Raw genomic sequence first — 18,893 nt, forward strand, 5'->3', positions numbered from 1 at the left:
CACACTGTATATACAAAGCGGCCTTATATTTTATTATTTCTTTTATTATCTTAGATAGATATATGTGTATCCAAGGCAGGTTTACATTCAGTTACCACATCTGCTGGAAGTTTGTTCCAAGCATCTACTACTCTTTTCCTCTTCGCCTTCTAACAGCCATAATACTTTTATTTTCTTATCTACAGTGCTGGTTGGGGCGTCATTTTTTTGTGCCATGATCTCTAGTTTACGCCGTTTACTGTGCGGAAATATTATTGGTATATTTTACTAGATCAGATAATTACGAGCGCTACAATTTATAATATGTTTATTTACCTTTATGTTTTTATTTTTGAAATGGGAAAAGGGGGTGATTTAAACATTTATTAGGGGAGGGGCTATGTCATATTTAAAAAATGTTAAACATTTTTTCTTTTACACTTTTTAAGTCATATTACTTAAATTGCTTATACTGATCAATGCTATGCAAGTGCAAGCTAGACTCAATTCAATGGAATTGAGTTGCAAAACTTCACCCTAACTGGAGACAAGTGTGGTGTTGTCTCTAGAAGAAAATGGCCATATTTTTCTAATGTTCGATAGCCCCTTTAATAATAATCCTATTTTACTGGTTATAAATCTAGCTATACAGCCCAGCATTTTATAAGCTTTCCCTACCACCTGGCTGCACTGGTGACTCAGAAATCACTACCCCTAAATCCTTCTCCTCCAAAGTCTTTGCTAACACAAAACTGCCAATATGTTACTTAGCTAGAGGATTTCTTCTCCCCAAGTACATTATTTTATATTTGAAAAATGAACTTAACTGGAACTGAGCTGCAAAACTACACCCAAACTGAGAGCAAGAGTGGCGCTGTTTCTGAAAACAGACATGTTTTTATAAGCCTAACAACATCCCTCTAATATCCATCCTTCAGCCAACCATAAATCCACTTAACTAACCAGGGATTAAATCCAATCCTCACTAACCTTTCTATTATAGTTTGGAAAAATTTAGATTTTTTTTCACCATTTTCCAGTTTGAAATTTTATCAAAACACACAGCACAATGTTACCTTTAAATAAAATGAATATATTTAGGATGTTACGCATTCTATTTATCACTGCCTCTAGTCAGGAGTCATCCCCTAATCTCTAATAGGTTGGATGCCACACAAAAATATTTTAGCGCTTCTATGTATTTTTAATTTTGACTTACAAATGTACATGCTAAATAAAGCTGAGGTTTGGGGCCCACAGTGTCCCATCTATATTGGGAATAGTATTAGCATAGTAAATATTATGATGCCTGGAACCTAATTTAGAAACCTACGTGATGGGGCAAATATCAGACAGATTACATTGGAAAACACAAGTCTCTACTCTACTCTACTGAGATCTATGCTCTACAGAATTTTTAGTTAGTAAAGAGAAAAATTATGTATATATATATATATATATATATATATATACAGTAATACCTCGGTTTTCGAACGCTTTGGAACTCAAACTGCTCGGTATTCTAACGAAAATTTACCCAGTAGTGTTTGGAATTCGAACTTTGCTCGGTTTTCGAACGTTTTTCAAACGTTTTTGCGAGCGTGGATGGTGGGTTGTACCTGGCGAGTTAAGCAGTGGTGAGGCTTCACATACAGTACAGTGCTGTATAAGACTGCTGGAGTGCATATACAGTGCAGTAGTAGTACAGTCAGTGCACCACCATCTCCCATACATTACAGTGCTTGGATGGGGGGGACGCTATACAGTAAAGGATGGATGAGGAGTTGGTGACTACTGTACTATAATTGCTGGTTCTGATGAACATTTCTTATGTTTAATGTCCTGTATAGTATAGTGCTGTTCTGTACTGCAGTGATTTTCAACCTTTTTTGAGCCACGGCACACTTTTTATACTTAAAAAATCCCGGGGCACACCACCAACCAAAATGGCACAAAATGACACTAGAACAGTATATATTATACATATAGTTAATAATATAGATTCTAAATGTATTTATACTCACTCAGTGTGAAACCTGGGCCTGTTTTCTTCTCCCCCCTGTGCTTCTCTCCACCATACTTCTCTCCCCGATGCTTCTCTCCACCATACTTCTCCCCCCTGTTTCTCTCCTGTGCTTCTCTCCCCTATGCTTCTCTCCTGTGCTTCTCTCCACCATACTTCTCCCCCGTTTCTCTCCTGTGCTTCTCTCCCCCACGCTTCTCTCCTGTGCTTCTCTCCACCATACTTCTCCCCCCTGCTGCTCTCCTGTGCTTCTCTCCACCATACTTCTCCCCCCTGCTCCTCTCCACCATACTTATCCCCCCTGCTTCTCTCCTGTGCTTCTCTCCACCATACTTCTCCTCCGTTTCTCTCCTGTGCTTCTCTCCCCCACGCTTCTCTCCTGTGCTTCTCTCCACCATACTTCTCCCCCCTGCTGCTCTCCTGTGCTTCTCTCCACCATACTTCTCCCCCCTGCTCCTCTCTACCATACTTATCCCCCCTGCTTCTCTCCTGTGCTTCTCTCCCCCCTGCTTCTCTCCACCATACTTCTCCCCCTGCTTCTCTCCCCCCTGCTTCTCTCCCTCGTGCTTCTCTCCCCCGTGCTTCTCTCCCCCGTGCTTCTCTCCTGTGCTTTTCTCCACCATACTTCTCTCCCCCCTGCTTCTCGCCACCATACTTCTCCCCCTGCTTCTCTCCTGTTCTTCTCTCCACCTTACTTCTCACCCCCCTGCTTCTCTCCACCAAACTTCTCTCCCCCCTGCTTCTCTCTGCTGGGTCTCTCCCCCATCCCCAGGTTTCTCTCCCCCCTTCCTCCTCACCTCCTTGGAGATGGTCGCCGCTGCTGTCCGCCTCACCTACTGGCCGCCCGTAGGGCCCAGACGTGCTCCTCCAATCAGCGGAGACCGGGACACGTTGATTGGATGTGTGCATCACGGCCCGCCGCAGCGCACCATGCAACCGCCCACATTATAATCCGCCACTGATCGCTGCGCATTGCCAGGGAACAAAACACAGGGGCACCATAGTTTAGGGAACTTTCCCCGCAGCACACCCGACCAGTGTGGCACACTGGTTGAAAATCACTGCTGTACTGTACTGTAGTGATTATACTGAGCACTTATCAGTGTAATAAATGAGTATTGTAGGTAATTATTGGTGGCTGCTGGAACCAATTAATCACATTTACATTATTTCCTATGGGAAGACACTGCTCGGTTTTCAAACTGCTTGGTTCTCAAACTGCCTTCCAGAACCAATTAAGTTCGAGGACCGAGGTACCACTGTATATATATATATATATATATATATATATACATAGAGAGAGAGATAGATAGATAGATAGATAGATAGATAGATAGATAAATAAATAAAGTTTTTATTATATACATATTGTTGGTACTAAATGGAGTTCTAGTGTATTGTACTTTTGCACTTTGCTAGGCAGTCCCTATGTAGGGGGTCAGGGTATATCTACTTTTAAGAGGTTTTCATTGTATACATGAAAAGGTTGAGTTCCTTCCTGTCTCCGAACGGTCGACAAACTTGCTACTTAAACTAAATTTAATATATGATTATCTTCGAATTTTGATGTTTGAAGCTGCAAAAACTATTTGTTAAATTGTAAAAACAGGAAAAATCAAGTTGTAACTTTATTTTAAGAGTATATTTAATAATAAAGATATACTTACCTGCCCATGTTTCCCACATGTCCATGCGTTGTCCATGGCATTCTCCAGTCACCACGGCCTCAGAACACATCTGCTCTTGTCCCTGAAGTTGCAGGCCACTTAGCTAATCACTAGCTGAGACAGGACAGTGCCACAGCCACGGCCACCGATTGGCTGAGCAGCCTGTCACTTCAGAGACAGGTTTAGCAGTGCTGGAGTCAGCTGCTGTGAGCGGAGCGTCACAGAAACCAGGCACGACCCTGGGACAGGTAGGTAATAAGTTTATTATTTTATATACACTATCATCTTCCGACCGGCCTGATTTTGCCAATTATCGCTCCATGTAATAGGGCCCAAAGAGTAGCGCTGGGCAGCGACCACCATCCACGTTGGGCAGTAACCACTATTGCCCATAGAGGAAGTGACTCAATGGACCGCCACTGCTGCCAGACCAACCATTGGGTCATAGAATGACTACCGCACAGCATCACACCAGTATAAATACGTATATGATTAACTCAACTTCCAGCCAGCCGAGTGGCGCTCTGCTGGAACTAAGGTAATATAACAAAAAAAATTAAGGAACAGAATATACAAATGTAATTCTATAAAGATAAGAACAGACAAGGCTTCACATCCATCTGCCACACACTGACCCACAGCTTCTCAGCACAATCAAAACTAACATCAGGAGTTATTTAGTATACATTTTGACTATAGTATATAGGGTTGTGTGCACACATTCACTGCGGTACTCCACTCATATCTGGGAAGACGCTGCAGTAGCACGACAGTACTGCAATGTGTGTGAACACAGCCTAAGCCTTGCTTCCAGCACTCTTCCTACACAAGGTGTTTTAAATGAGCGATAGTCTATATAAGGGTCAGTAGCTAGTTCCTCTCAGTGTGCTTGCTGGGAGCATAAGCCACTGGGACACTCTTTTAATGGGGTTATCCAGCTCTACAAAAACATGGCCACTTTCTTCCAGAGACAGCACCACTCTTGTCTCCAGTTCAGGTGGAGTTTACAAGTTAACTCTATTAACTTCAACAGAATTGAATTACAAAACCCAAACCGGAAAGAAGAGTGGTGCTGTCTCATGTTTTTGTAGCGCTGGATAACCCCTTTAACCTAAGTTGGGTTAATAGACCCTAACACCCTTGTTTAAGTTTACAGTGATGCATATGGCCCAGGTGAAGAGTGCTTTAAGAGTTTACCCTGGTAGAACTTTCATGTGTCTGGTTGTAGTAGTAGTAAGTTACACAGAAGGGATTCAGCTGTGTGTGGGCTGGGCTCTGTAGGAAGGTGGTAATTACGTTTGGGGCTTGGCTCCTTGTTTCTTGAGGCTTGTGAAGTTCCTTGTGTGATTGGATGTGTCATAACCTGACATATGTCTAATGGCCTCGGGGATTGCACACTTGACTTTGCAGATGCTTTTAAGAGACACCTGAAACAGTCAGGATAGCACAGAACTCAGAGTTGTTTCTGAAAATAGCTGCTTAGAGCCTGTGAGTAGATCTTTAGTTTAATATGTAGGAGTGGAGTTATTAAATTGTAAACGCCTATATTTTGGAGGGTGCTTCCATGTTAATGGTATGTAACCAATAACATTGCTATGTGATGCCTCATACTTATACCACGTTCATAAGGCTGTAACTATTATGTCTGAATTTATCCATTGTTAGTAAAGTAGTTATTATTATAAGCAGGAGGAGCCAAGGGCAAGGACAACTCTTAACTTCTGGAAGCCTATTAAAGGAGAAGTGCCATGGAAGAACAAAAACTGCAGGCAGGCTGGTGGGGGCAGGAAAATAATAAGCAACTGAACTGACTTGTCCTCGTGCCTCCGATTCACTGTTCCAGGGTACCATTCACATCAACCAGTGACTAGCAGCTGAGTGTTTGCCCGCACAGCCAATCAGTGACTGAGGTGGGACACCGCCCCAGTCACTGACTGGCTGAGCGGGTAATTACTCAGCTGGACTGTGATGTTTCAGCTGGAGAAGCTGGATACGTGAAGTACCCGGTCTTAAGCTGAAGATGACAGACGGCCAATGAGCCCCCACCAGCAGGACTGCTTTGTACTTTTGTGGGACTTCTGGGCTGGAGTGATTTAAGGCAGAAAGCTGGGGAGGGGATAGATGATGTGTTAAGCTCACTGTTTCAGTCAGACGTGTTAGGCTAGCTCAGCTAGTCAGAGGCCGTAGTGGGGTCCTGCCTTGGCCACTGACTGGCAGAGGGAGCCTAACACGTCATGTCCTAGGTCCCCACTCAGACCTAGAAGCATCCGGGACTGGAAGATGGGAACTGCGGGATACTGGCACCAGCGCTGGAGTGGGGGAAATGAGACCATGTTACTTCTTTCATCCTCCCAAGCACTCTGCCAAAAATAATCAAAGCCTGGAGTTCTACTTTAAGAACCCGTATACTTATGTTTATGGCAGTGGAATATGTTGTATTAGGTCTATATTTGTTTTGAGCTTTCTAATGTTTCTATTCATATCTGCATACATACATTTACAAAATAGTGAGAATTTGATATCCATAGTAAAGTGAGTGTGTTAAAAAGGCATACCCTTTAATACCCTGTTCCCTGATTGGCTGGGAGAGCTTCCTGCAAAGGCTTTCTGGTCATGTGATCTTTCCTTCCTCTTCTTTCAGCCATGTGGCTGAGACTCCTTTACCTGGTTCAGGGTTTTAGTTTGTATTAAACCAAACTTTTTAAAAAGATCAGACTGAACCCACGGTTGGCGAGTCTGCTTTACCCTTAGTAAACTGTAGTAATATGCTGGCCTTTTATACAAGGTGTAAATGTACAACACACAGCAAATATAGAAGTAGTAGTAGCCACCTGCAGCAGTACTGTGGTGTCCGGAAAAAGCTGTTTGTGGAGGTAATTGTCATCGGACGCAGCATTCCAGCACTTACCTACAAGCCTGAGTTATGGGTTATGTTATGGTGAAAACAAAATGACAGCTCAGTGCAAACCAGACAGGGTGGAGAATGCCCTGAGAGCTGTGCACCTGATGCTGCGATAAAGCTATAGTATACCTGAGAACTGTGCCCCTGATGCTGCGATGAAGCTACAGTATACCTGAGAGTTGTGCCCCTGATACTGCGATGAAGCTACAGTACACCTGAGAGCTGTGCCCCTGATGCTCTGATGAAGCTACAGTATACCTGAGAGCTGTGCACCTGATGCTGCGATAAAGCTACAGTATACCTGAGAACTGTGCCCCTGATGCTGCGATGAAGCTACAGTATACCTGAGAGTTGTGCCCCTGATACTACGATGAAGCTACAGTATACCTGAGAGCTGTGCACCTGATGCTGCGATGAAGCTACAGTATACCTGAGAGCTGTGCCCCTGATGCTACGATGAAGCTACAGTATACCTGAGAGCTGTGCACCTGATGCTGCGATAAAGCTACAGTATACCTGAGAGTTGTGCCCCTGATACTGAGATGAAGCTACAGTATATCTGAGAGCTGTGCCCCTGATGCTGCGATGAAGCTACAGTATACCTGAGAGCTGTGCAACTGATGCTCTGATGAAACTACAGTATACCTGAGAGCTGTGCCCCTGATGCTCAGATGAAGCTACAGTATACCTGAGAGCTGTGCCCCTGATGCTGCGATGAAGCTACAGTATACCTAAGAGTTGCGCACTTGATGCTACAATGAAGCTACAGTATACCTAAGAGCGGTGCCCCTGATGCTACGATGAAGCTACAGTATACCTGAGAGCTGTGCACCTGATGCTCTGATGAAGCTACAGTATACCTGAGAGCTGTGCCCCTGATGCTGCGATGAAGCTACAGTATTCCTGACAGCTGTGCACCTGATGCTCTGATGAAGCTACAGTATACCTGAGAGCTGTGCACCTGATGCTGCGATGAAGCTACAGTATACCTGAGAGCTGTGCACCTGATGCTGCGATGAAGCTACAGTATACCTGAGAGCTGTGCACCTGATACTGTGATGAAGCTACAGTATACCTGAGAGCTGTGCCCCTGATGCTCTGATGAAGCTACAGTATACCTGAGAGCTGTGCACCTGATGCTGCGATGAAGCTACAGTATACCTGAGAGCTGTGCCCCCAATGCTCTGATGAAGCTACAGTATACCTAAGAGCTGTGCCCCTGATGCTACGATGAAGCTACAGTATACCTAAGAGCTGTGCCCCTGATGCTACGATGAAGCTACAGTATACCTGAGAGCTGTGCCCCTGATGCTACGATGAAGCTACAGTATACCTAAGAGCTGTGCCACTGATGCTACGATGAAGCTACAGTATACCTGAGAGCTGTGCCCCTGATGCTACGATGAAGCTACAGTATACCTGAGAGCTGTGCCCCTGATGCTACGATGAAGCTACAGTATACCTGAGAGCTGTGCCCCTGATGCTACGATGAAGCTACAGTATACCTAAGAACTGTGCCCGTGATGCTGCGATAAAACAACAGTATACCTGAGAGCTGTGCACCTGATGCTCTGATGAAACTACAGTATTCCTGACAGCTGTGCACCTGATGCTCTGATGAAACTACAGTATACCTGACAGCTGTGCACCTGATGCTCTGATGAAGCTATATGCTCACACAGTATTCAGGTGTGGGTCAAACACCCAGAAAAAGGAGCAATCCGATTAGTTTTTCTCTCTTCTCTAATTTTTATATTTATCTTAGAAATGACCCAGCATCCTGTATACTTTAGATAAGAGACCATGGTGTGTTTCAGATTTCTTCAGATTTCTGTGTTTTCTTGATGATTGTAGTGGCAATCCTATGACGCCTCTGCATGTCTTTGTCTGATGGCTATGCCTGCAGAGGACAGAGTTATTATCCTCCCCTTATTATCAGTATAGAGCCAAGGAGGCAGAACTGTGATCTTCTTTATTATACTGTATGTGACAGAAATCTGTCATAACATCATCAGTAAATGTAACGGGAGTCTTGCTAAGAAGCCGTTTTACTTCTATGTATGCCCTTGGCTTAGTCGGTGGAAATCTTTATTTTTTTTTTTTTATGTAGAAATGTAAATTAGTTTTGAGAAGTAACTATTTAGTTTCTCTTACAGGTTGTTCTTTAGGTGACAGTTGTAGGTTATGATGGATATTCTATTCTACAATCTCATTAAAGGGGAACTACAGCGAAAATCGTGTTCTTTCAAATCAACTGGTTTTAAGAAAATTATATAGATTTTTAATTTACTTCTATTTAAAAATCGAAAATTTTCCAGTATTTATCAGCTGCTGTATGTCCTAGAGGAAGTGGTGTTTTCTTTTCAATCTGACACACAGGAACTGTGCAGAGAAGAAGAGATTTTCTTTGGGGATTTGCTACTGCTCTGGACAGTTCCTGTCTCAGCCAGAGATGTCAGCAGAGAGTACTGTGTCAGACTGAAAAGAGATGTGCACACTACGGAATATTGGCGGATCACCCGTCGCGGATTCCGCAGCTCGCCCCTGCTCATGGCCGCACGCATATCTGCCTGTGCCATAGACTCCATTCAATGGCACAGGCAGATATGCGTGCGGCCATGAGCAGCGTCAAGCAGCAGAATTGCGGAGGGTGATCTGCCCTTTAGGACAATGTTTATTTGCTGATTTAATCCAATAGTGAAAAAACAGTGCAGACTGACACCCTGTCTATTTGAGAACAAGCTGTGGACTGGTGGTCAGACTGGCATCACATGACAGCTGTCACACTGAAAGAGTCTGGAAAGGTTACAGCAAAGCTGGGATGGTACAGTTTACACTGCAGGAATATAGCTGGTTAATTAACTTTATATATCTATAGATAATTTGTTGGAGTGCTTCTTTAATGAAGATTCGCTGACAAACCAATGGGAGATGCAGTGACACTGTAAGGGATTTGAGTGCTAAAGGTTGTTTGCCTCCTGGGCCCAGAATATAAATCCAGCCTTGTTCATATTACTTATAATCTGAATATTTAGCATTTTCCATTGTTCCCTTGTACTGTCGTCTACAGCTCTGTGCCCTTAGCAATCTTTTGAGTACGCTCACACTAGACTCACTGCAATGTTCAGAATTTGCATTGAACAACGAGATTGACAAGATAATAGTCTGATGCAGTTTCCTTTAGGGCAAAGGATATGAGATGAAACAAGAAAAACCCTTCTTGACATCCCAAGCTCTAGACAATAATACCTTCATACTATACTATATACTTGGAGTTTGGAATTCAACAACTTTCTGGGAACAAGACGTTTCTTCACTCCCAATCCCACACCTTCCCTCTAGCGGCATGGCACGTTCATTTTTGTTCATCTGTTGGCCTCACAATTTTCCCTCTTTCTACCTTTATACATCCCACCACCAGTCTATTTCTGGCACATGGATGTCACCACCATTACCAGTCCAAAGACTCGATGAGTGACATACCACCAGACTAGGCAAAGCTTTGGAGACCCAGCATTGTTACCTAAGGCCCATGGGTAAATATCACTACTTTATTATGTTCCCCACCACCCGCTGACCTCCCTGTGTTTTTTTATTTTTTACCTTTTCCCAAATTTTGACGTATTTGACGTATATATGGGGGTCTAGGGTGGTTTAGGTGTTAGTAGTAAATGTTACTGTATGAACCACTTAATATAGATAACATGGAGTACCAGACTCTTGTTAGAGAACAGTTGATCAGCAATGACTGCGGCTCATTCAGCAAGAAGCGCTGCAGCCACCCACTTCATACTTGGTATAATACCCTTCTGAGCAGACATCTTAGGGGAGGCTGAAGTATTGAACATTTTGAATTGAGGTTTAAAGCTCATGATGCACAGACAAACCTTGGCGTCCTTCCCTTGTGATCATTAACATTATGTCTTCAGGCCATATGAGAGGGATGGTGGTTAAATATAGTATAACTCCAACCACTTATAACAAGTAACATCTGAATCTATTAAAACCATGTGTGACCAGGTGAGATGTATAGAAATCTGCATCAGTTGACATCTCTTGTATTGTTGGGATGGAGACCACATTAGTCTGGTATCACATACCACATTAATGTTGACACATATATAGGCCAGCAGTATGTAGATGTTGATGTGTAATCGTGTCAATGCTGCACCTGAAAGAACAGGAAATGCTGTGATCAAAGACACTAGCATAGACGTAAGGGATCAAAATATCCCATTTGTAATATACTGTATATTATATTTGTAAGGGACTTCTGATAGAACTGGGCACTATACATGCAAGCCATCAGTAAGTAATTTACTCCATTTGTAAAACATGCATTGGGTTCTTCCTGGGATCAACCCAGTCAACCAGTACAAGCTGATTTACATCAAGTCATACAACTGGTTTTGCGCTATCCTGAGGCTCATTGTCGTAGGTGTGTAAGGGCTTCTTCTATCTCATTTCATAGCAGTGTTACTTTGTTATAACATGCAAATGGTGATGCAGGTAATATACTGATTATGTAAAGTAGGTATATAAATGGTTATTTACATATGAGGAACATACATGGACTGTCAGAGCCCAAACAAATAATGACAGACTCATAGTTGGACAGTATTACTTTTCTAGATGTTATATTTATCTAGAGTAAAGCACATAGGTTTCTTTATCTGGCCTACTATCTGTTTTCAGTGTGGGTATAACATGAACCTATGAAGACAAGGATGCTTTCACTGATTCAGATTTTGTGATTTCATTTTTAAAACCAAAATTAAAGGATAAATCGGGAGAATTATAAAACTTACCTCTCCCTGTGCCTGCAGTGAGCACAGGGACTGGCTGCGGGACCCCCGTCAGGCTCCAGGAACTCCGAGGTGTCCACACCACGACCTGACACTGATGGACTGGCCACTCAGCTAGTCAGTGACATCAGTCGGGAAAGGCCTCCCCCCATCATCACAACTTGGGGGGAAATGCCTTCCAGAGGTGGTCCCGCGGCCGATCCCTCCGTTCACTGCTGGGGACCATCATGGGAGAGACAGTATAGAAAGATACTCTTTTTTTTTTTTATCAACTGCAGATTTTAGCTTCAGAAGCTGCATAAAAACCTGGGCAAGACTTGATCAATACTTGCACTGGAAGCAGACTTCCAAGAATAGGTGAATAGACTGATACTTCTCTTTTTAAATAAACTCTTGGCCTTTGGTTCAAAACCTGCATCAAGGACTACAACAACTGCAGGTGTCTTTCCAGCCTAAGGCCGCAGTCACACATTCTGTGTTCTGCACAGAGCATGGACGTGAAATGCATGTAACAGACTTCTCCCCTGCCCGAGCCGCATCTAACTTCAAAATGGCAATCAGAATAATCCCTGGATCAGGGGCGTAGCTAGGATTCACGGGGGCCCCATAGCAAAAAAATGTTAAGGCCCCCCCCTCCTCCCCTACACACAATACAAAGCACTCAGTATATATACATATATGCAGTATATGCTTTGTGCTTTACTGGTGGTGCACTGATAACCCCTGACCTCTGCACATTTTCCTACTTGACTCCCAGCTGGAGAACAGAGGTCAGAGGTTATCAGTGCAGTGAAGCAGAGATCTCTGTCTTCTGCTTGTTAACCCTTTTTTGTGTTGCAGCATGTAAGTAAACATTGGGTCACTTACACACTGCAGTACATAAGGGGTAAAGCAGAAGGACACATGCTCTTACCTTCTTCCCGGGCCCCCTTTCCCATAGCAACTGCCTACCCTGCCTCTATGGTTGCTACATCACTGGGATCAGTGTCCTATCATATGTAATCTAGTGCCCATAGCTTGTAATGTTATATTTTTCAAGAAAAGCATCCAGGCCTCCCTTGAACTTATTTGATGAATCAGCCATGATAACATCATGTGGCAGAGAGTTCCACAGTCTTACCGCTCGTACAGTAAAGAACCTGTGTCTGTGCTGATGGTAAAACCTTCCTTCCTCTAGACGTAGAGGATGCCCCCTTGTCATGGTTACAGACCTAGGAGTAAAATAACCAATACAAAGTTCTCTGTACTGTCCATATATTTGTACATTTTGATCAGATATTTTTTTCTAAACTAAATACCCCAAGCTTAATAACCTGTCCTGGTACTGTAACCCACCCATTCCCTTAATGACCTTTGTTGCCCTCCTCTGCACCCGCTCCAGTTCAGCTGTGTCCTTCTTATATACTGGTGCCCAAAACTGTACACAGTATTCCATATGTGGTCTGACCAGTGATTTTTAAAGAGGCAAAACTATGTTCTCATCTTTAGCATCTATGCCTCTTTTGATGCATCCCATTATTTTATTAGCCTTGGCAGCTGCTGCCTGGCACTGATCACTAAAGTTAATTTTACTTTCCATCAATACCCCCAGGTCCTTTTAGGAAGCAGTTTAACCCAGTGTTTTATTATTTAGCACATAACTGTACTTATTATTTCTACGGCTCATGTGCCATTTTTCTGCCCTAGCCTCCAGCTTCACCAAATCTCCCTGTAATATGATATTATTCTCCTCATGTCAATCCTTTGAGTGGAGGGCAACGGAAGGGCGGGATTCTGCGGGTGGGGAGCTCCACAGTGGAATTCTACCCATTTTGCTCAGTGTGAACGGGCCCTAAGGGTAGATCTTTTCACCACAATAACCTTATGTATTCACTTTGCTCCACAACAACCTGATCATTAAGTTATGGGTTTGACATTTTAATTTGACCTTTACTCTAGTTCCCACCAGGTAAGTCATCTTCCTGCACATTCCTTGCTGTCTTGGCCTGATGGATCACAGTGGTTGTGGGATACTGTATCACAAGCAACACATACCTTTTAGTTGTATCCAATGTATTGTTTGTCTGGAGAAAGTATAAGTGGGTTTTATTGCTCTGCAGTAAGGTACAGGAAAGGAGTGGCGGTCAGTTGGAGATTTGGACAGGAAAATGCATTTTCTGTGTTGAAGTTGATTCCATTGTGAGTTTTGTGGACATGGTTGTAACATGTATTCATGGAAATTGTGGAAATCATGGAAACAGTCAAAAAAGAAAGCATTTTTATGTTATTTATCGCCTGTGGGACTGCTGGAGCTAGGTGATCAGCAATGAATGGACCAGGAGTATGTAATGGCTTCTACATTCTGACTGGAGAACCCCAGTGGTCACACATTTATCCCTTATGCTGTGTATAGGGAATTAGTGGTGTTGGTTGGACAATTTTTTTAAAGGGAATATGTCAGCATTTAAAGGAGAAGTCCGGTGGATTATAAAATCCTACAGCTGGAAGGAGCGGGGGGAGGGGGGGGGAATTGATTTTAAAGTACTAACTTACCTCTCCCCATGCCTGCGTTGACCCCCACCAGAAGGCATTTCTTCCTGAGTTGTGATGACATCACAATGACGCCATGAGGGAAAAGGCCTGTCCCGGCTGAGTGACTGTCCGCTTAGCCAATCAGTGACCTAAGTGGCATCCCATCTCAGTCACTGACTGGCTGGGCAGCCAGTCCATCAGCTGGATTCTGACAGCTCTGAAGATCCTGAAGTCTGTCGTGGTCCCACGGCTGGCCGCACCACTCACCACAGGCATGGGAAGTGGTAAGTTAGTACTTGTACTGCCCCTGCCGGATTTTATAATCCACCGGACTTCTCCTTTAAAGCGACTCTGTACCCACAATCTGACCCCCCAAACCGTTTGTAACTTCGGATAGCTGCTTTTAATCCAAGATCTGTCCTGGGGTCCGTTCGGCAGGTGATGCAGTTATTGTCATAAAAAACAACTTTTAAACTTGCAACCCTTTGCCCAACGGCCATGGCCTAGAGTGTGTGTGCATTAGGCTGGCACACCCTCTGTCCCTCCTCCCCACCTTCCTCATCATCAGGAATGCCCCTGGCAGATTTTCTCCTATTCCTCACCTGTGTAAGCTCGGCACATGGGCTGGATCATTAAAGGGGTTATCCAGCACTACAAAAACATGGCCACTTTCTTCCAGAGACAGCCTCACTCTTGTCTCCAGCTTGGGTGGGGTTTTGCTGCTCAGTCGTGTTGTCTCTGAAAGAAAGTGGCCATGTTTTTGTAGCACTGGATAACCCCTTTAAGGCACTTGTGCAGTGTTCACTGCAGAGGAATAGGAAATATCATGCCAGTGGCATTCCTAATGATGAGGAGGATGGGGAGGAGGAGCAAGGTTAGGGCACGGATACTCTAGGCCACAGACGTTTGGCACAGGGCTGCAAGTTTAAAAGTTGTTTTTTAGGACAATAACTGCATCACCTGCCGAACGGACCGCAGGACAGATCTTGGAGTAAAAGCAGCTATCCGAAGGTACAAGTGGTTTGGGGGGGGGGGGGGGGACAGATTGTGGGTACAGAGTTTCTTTAAATCAAGTTTTTATGTTAAACCCATTTTATTTAATATTGGTATTTTCAAAGTTTCCAGTTTACTATATAGAATGTGGAAATCTTGCCGTTTTAATTCTTCCCATTAAGCTTAATAATAAGCAGACACATCCGATTAACGTGAAAGGTGACACCACAATATAGATAAGACCACCATCCTAGTATGGCCACTGTACTCCTTGTACTGTTCATATAGAGTTACAATCTTGAGTGCTCATGTCCAGTATTTCTTATGGAATAACCCCAATCTAGACACTGGATGATCATGTATTGCTGGATACAATTGTGTTAGCATGTTCTCCTCTATATAAATAAGGACAGTAAGATATAAAGAGATATGTGATTAGTGCTGCCAAGCTCCATGCCCCTACTCGCTATTCAGCTGATATTGCCAGGGATAATGCTTACATTCTCCATGTGCTTTCAAAGGCTTCCTGCATTGTAAATAATATAGCATATCACACTAAACTTAAAGTGCCACCCAGACACCATACTGAGGAACAGCTATATAGTTATAAACTAATCCTGCGCCACCCTCAGCTGTAGTCCTACAGAGCCAAATGTCAAGCTGGTATACAAAATGTCAATTTCAACAGATGCAGCTAAATTAAATCATTTTCCAATATCACATGTTTCTAAATGATATCTGTCCTAAATTCACCTCCTAAATAATCATATTATATAAATCACATTTCCTCTAAGTCAATAGTAACAAACAAATATCATATACAGAGCTCCACTGCCACCTTGTGTTAGATAGTTGAAGTGCAAAAAGTTTTCAATTTTCAGACAAATACCTGTAAAATAAATGATAAGAGTATGAGTGAAACACAAGCTGGACATGTATATATGGTCACATGGCATAAATGTAGCATTAGGGGAATAACAGCCATTCCAAAATGTTTTCATTAGATGTCTTCTTTACCTTAAGGGTATGTTCTCACATGTTAGTATTTGTAGCCAAAATCAGGAGTGGAAATTAAAGAGAAAAGTTTGCACAGTTTCTGGATTTTCCAACGATTCCTGGTTTTGGATGAAAAAATACTGACAAAAATACTATGTGTGAACATGGTACAACTGCAGTCGTTTTAAAATAAATTATTTGCCATCAAATGGCTGCCATCCTCTAAATTTCAACAGTGTGTGAACATAGCCCTGTGTTTTCAATTTACTCCTGGTTTTGGTTGCAAAAAAAATACTGTATGGGAACATAGGCTAAGGCCCTATTCACACATCCTGTTCCTGTCCGCAATTGCGGATCCGCAGAAAGATAGGACCAATGTATTTCAATGGACCCATACACACATCCGTGTTGTGTACTGGGCTGCAATCCGTTCCGCAAAAAAAAAAAGGACAGACCCTAGTACGGACAGTAACTGACACATCCAATACAACTCTATGGGGTCCGTATTTTACGGATGCAATACGGATGCAATACGGATGCAATACGGATGAAAATTTGCGGATTGCTTACGGATTCAAAATTGCGGATTGGAAAATATACTGACGTGTGAATAGACCCTAAGGCCACGTTCACACAGTGTATTTGGCCATTAAACAATGGCTGTTGCTGCACTCTGCAACAATGGCTGTTGTTTAATAGCACTGCTTTATTGAATAGCAGTCTATGGAATCACGGCTGTAGTGTATACATGCTGTATACACTCTGTGGTTCAAAATAAATGCCAGATTCCGTGTTCTATGTTAGGGTGCGTGCACACTACGGAATTGCCGCGTATAACCCGCGGCGTATTCCGTCGCTCGTCCCCGCAAGCGGCGGTGTGCATTTCTGCCCGTGCCATAGACACTATTCTATGCACGGGCAGATTACGCATTCCGCCGAAAGAAGTGACATGTCAATTCGTTTACACAGAGAGATTTATCTGACAGATTTTTGAAGCCAAAGCCAGGAATGGCTTTAATAAGAGGTGAAATATCAGTTTTTCCTTTATGACCTGTTCTCTGTTTATAGTCTGTTCCTGGCTTTGGATTCAAAAATCTGTCATATAAATCTCTCTGTGTAAACGCAGCATTAGGTAACAGCAGAACCTCTCACCTGCTGGCAATAAATGAAGGCGATCTGGGGGCGGATATTTAAGAGGGCAGGGCAGAGCTAGGAGGACTATTGTCAAGCCAGTCTGTGTGAGAGTCCTGTGAGTAGAAAGGTTGCCCACAGTGGTTTGTAAGTTGGCAGGGAGAAGTGCTCTTTTGGTTGATTGTGAGGGATTTTGCATATATACCATGTGCTAGACTAGCAAAGATTTTTTTTTTTTTTTAACTTTCAGCCTTTAGGGTATATTCACATGGGCGGGCTCGCAGCCAGATTCTCGCTGTGAGCCCGGCAGGTCCTGGCAGTTCCCATACACTACATACTTGCTGCAGTCTAAACGACCGCAGCGAGTATGTAACTATACCGCCCTTAACCCCTTCTGCTCCCGCCGGCTCCCCCGCTGTAAGCAGCATACATTACCTGTGCTTGCTGCATGGGTCTGGTGTCCTGCTCTCCCGCCCGGCCAATCGGTGGCTGCGGCTGGGCAACACACTAATTGGCCGGACGGGAGAGCAGGACGCCGGACCCGTGCAGCAAGGACAGGTAATGTATGCTGCTTACAGCGGGGGAGCCTGCGGGAGTAGAAGGGGTTAAGGGCGGTATAATTACATACTCGCTGCGGTCGTTTAGACCGCAGCAAGTATGTAGTGTATGGGAACTGCCAGGACCTGCCGGGCTCGCAGCGAGAATCTCGCTGCGAGCCCGCCCGTGTGAATATACCCTTACAATACACCTGACTACATGTCAGGTTGCACCTGTTACTTGCTGTTGGCCTGGCTTTGATGGAGATGTGTGACCTTTCTTTGACCCCAGCAAAGGTGATCCTGGCACATATACCATTAATATATATTTGCAGTTACAGTATACACATGTATTTTAAGTATAAGTTTATATGGGTGCTCTCACAAATGCTTGCAAATTGTAAAAAAAATTATATTGTTATATGACTAATCTATTGCCTGTGTTATATCTTTCAGTTTCCTTTTAGACTGCAAGTAGAGACGAGTGAAGATGTTGGTGGTCCTGGCTTTTATTATCATTTTCCACATAACCTCCATAGCATTGCTATTCATCGCTACAATAGATAATGTGAGTCACCGCACACCGCCACCGTAATGTCCTCATTCTGTACAAGCATTTTACCATGAAAAATCATTGTTAAAGTACATCTATTCAATGTGTTTTCCAGAGCAATGAGGGAAATGGTGAACTAAAAACAATATTAAAGGTCACTGCTACTACTGATGGGTCTGGTTTACCTAATATGTGCTTCTCAATTCTCATAAAAGCTTAAAATCTGTAGCTGTGGTTACACACTCATCTGTTATATAGAAATCCACTGAGGCAGAACAGGGCAGGCCGGTATGTTGTACCATGCTTTAGGGTACAAACACACACACTGTATATGCAGCGTATTTACTGCTGCGATATGCAGCAGATTACATCTAAATAACTGAACACAGCATCAAATCTGTTGCGTATACGGTGTGTTTGTACCCTTAAGCGTGTGGGGAAAGGTGCTGCTATGTCTGACAATATTGGGTTGTTAGGCAATGTATCCATAGCAACCTGTCCTTTCATTGGGGCAGGCAGTGATCAAAATATGGCTGACAGTCTTAAATTATAATCTGTTAGCTGTCTGTAGCTCACTGGAGTGAAGCTGAAGAAGGCATAAAGGAGCTAAAGCAATTGTGTACTCCAATGAGTGCCCTTAGAGGGGGAGCACCTCTAAAAAGTCAGTCATAGGTTATCAGTCAGGGTTTAAGTGCTCAGAACGTGTGCCTCTTCCCTGTTTGTTCTCCAGCTCGGTCACTAAACACAGACCCCAAACTAAAATTTGTGTAAAGTGTTTTTTTTTTTTTTGTTTTTTT

The 18,893-nt window shown here is 43.4% G+C and overlaps 1 protein-coding gene across 1 annotated transcript in view; it reads left to right on the forward strand.

Annotated features, from left to right (window-relative positions):
• EMP2 (epithelial membrane protein 2) overlaps nt 1-18,893 on the forward strand; it is a 48,250-nt gene that overhangs the window by 22,989 nt on the left and 6,368 nt on the right. The window contains exon 2 of the mRNA XM_069983671.1: nt 18,000-18,111. Within this exon, the coding sequence (XP_069839772.1) occupies nt 18,034-18,111 (78 nt within the window). The 5' untranslated portion in view covers nt 18,000-18,033. The remainder of the gene's footprint in view (nt 1-17,999; nt 18,112-18,893) is intronic.

Source organism: Dendropsophus ebraccatus, chromosome 9, assembly GCF_027789765.1.
Source record: "Dendropsophus ebraccatus isolate aDenEbr1 chromosome 9, aDenEbr1.pat, whole genome shotgun sequence".
Lineage (NCBI taxonomy): Eukaryota > Metazoa > Chordata > Amphibia > Anura > Hylidae > Dendropsophus > Dendropsophus ebraccatus.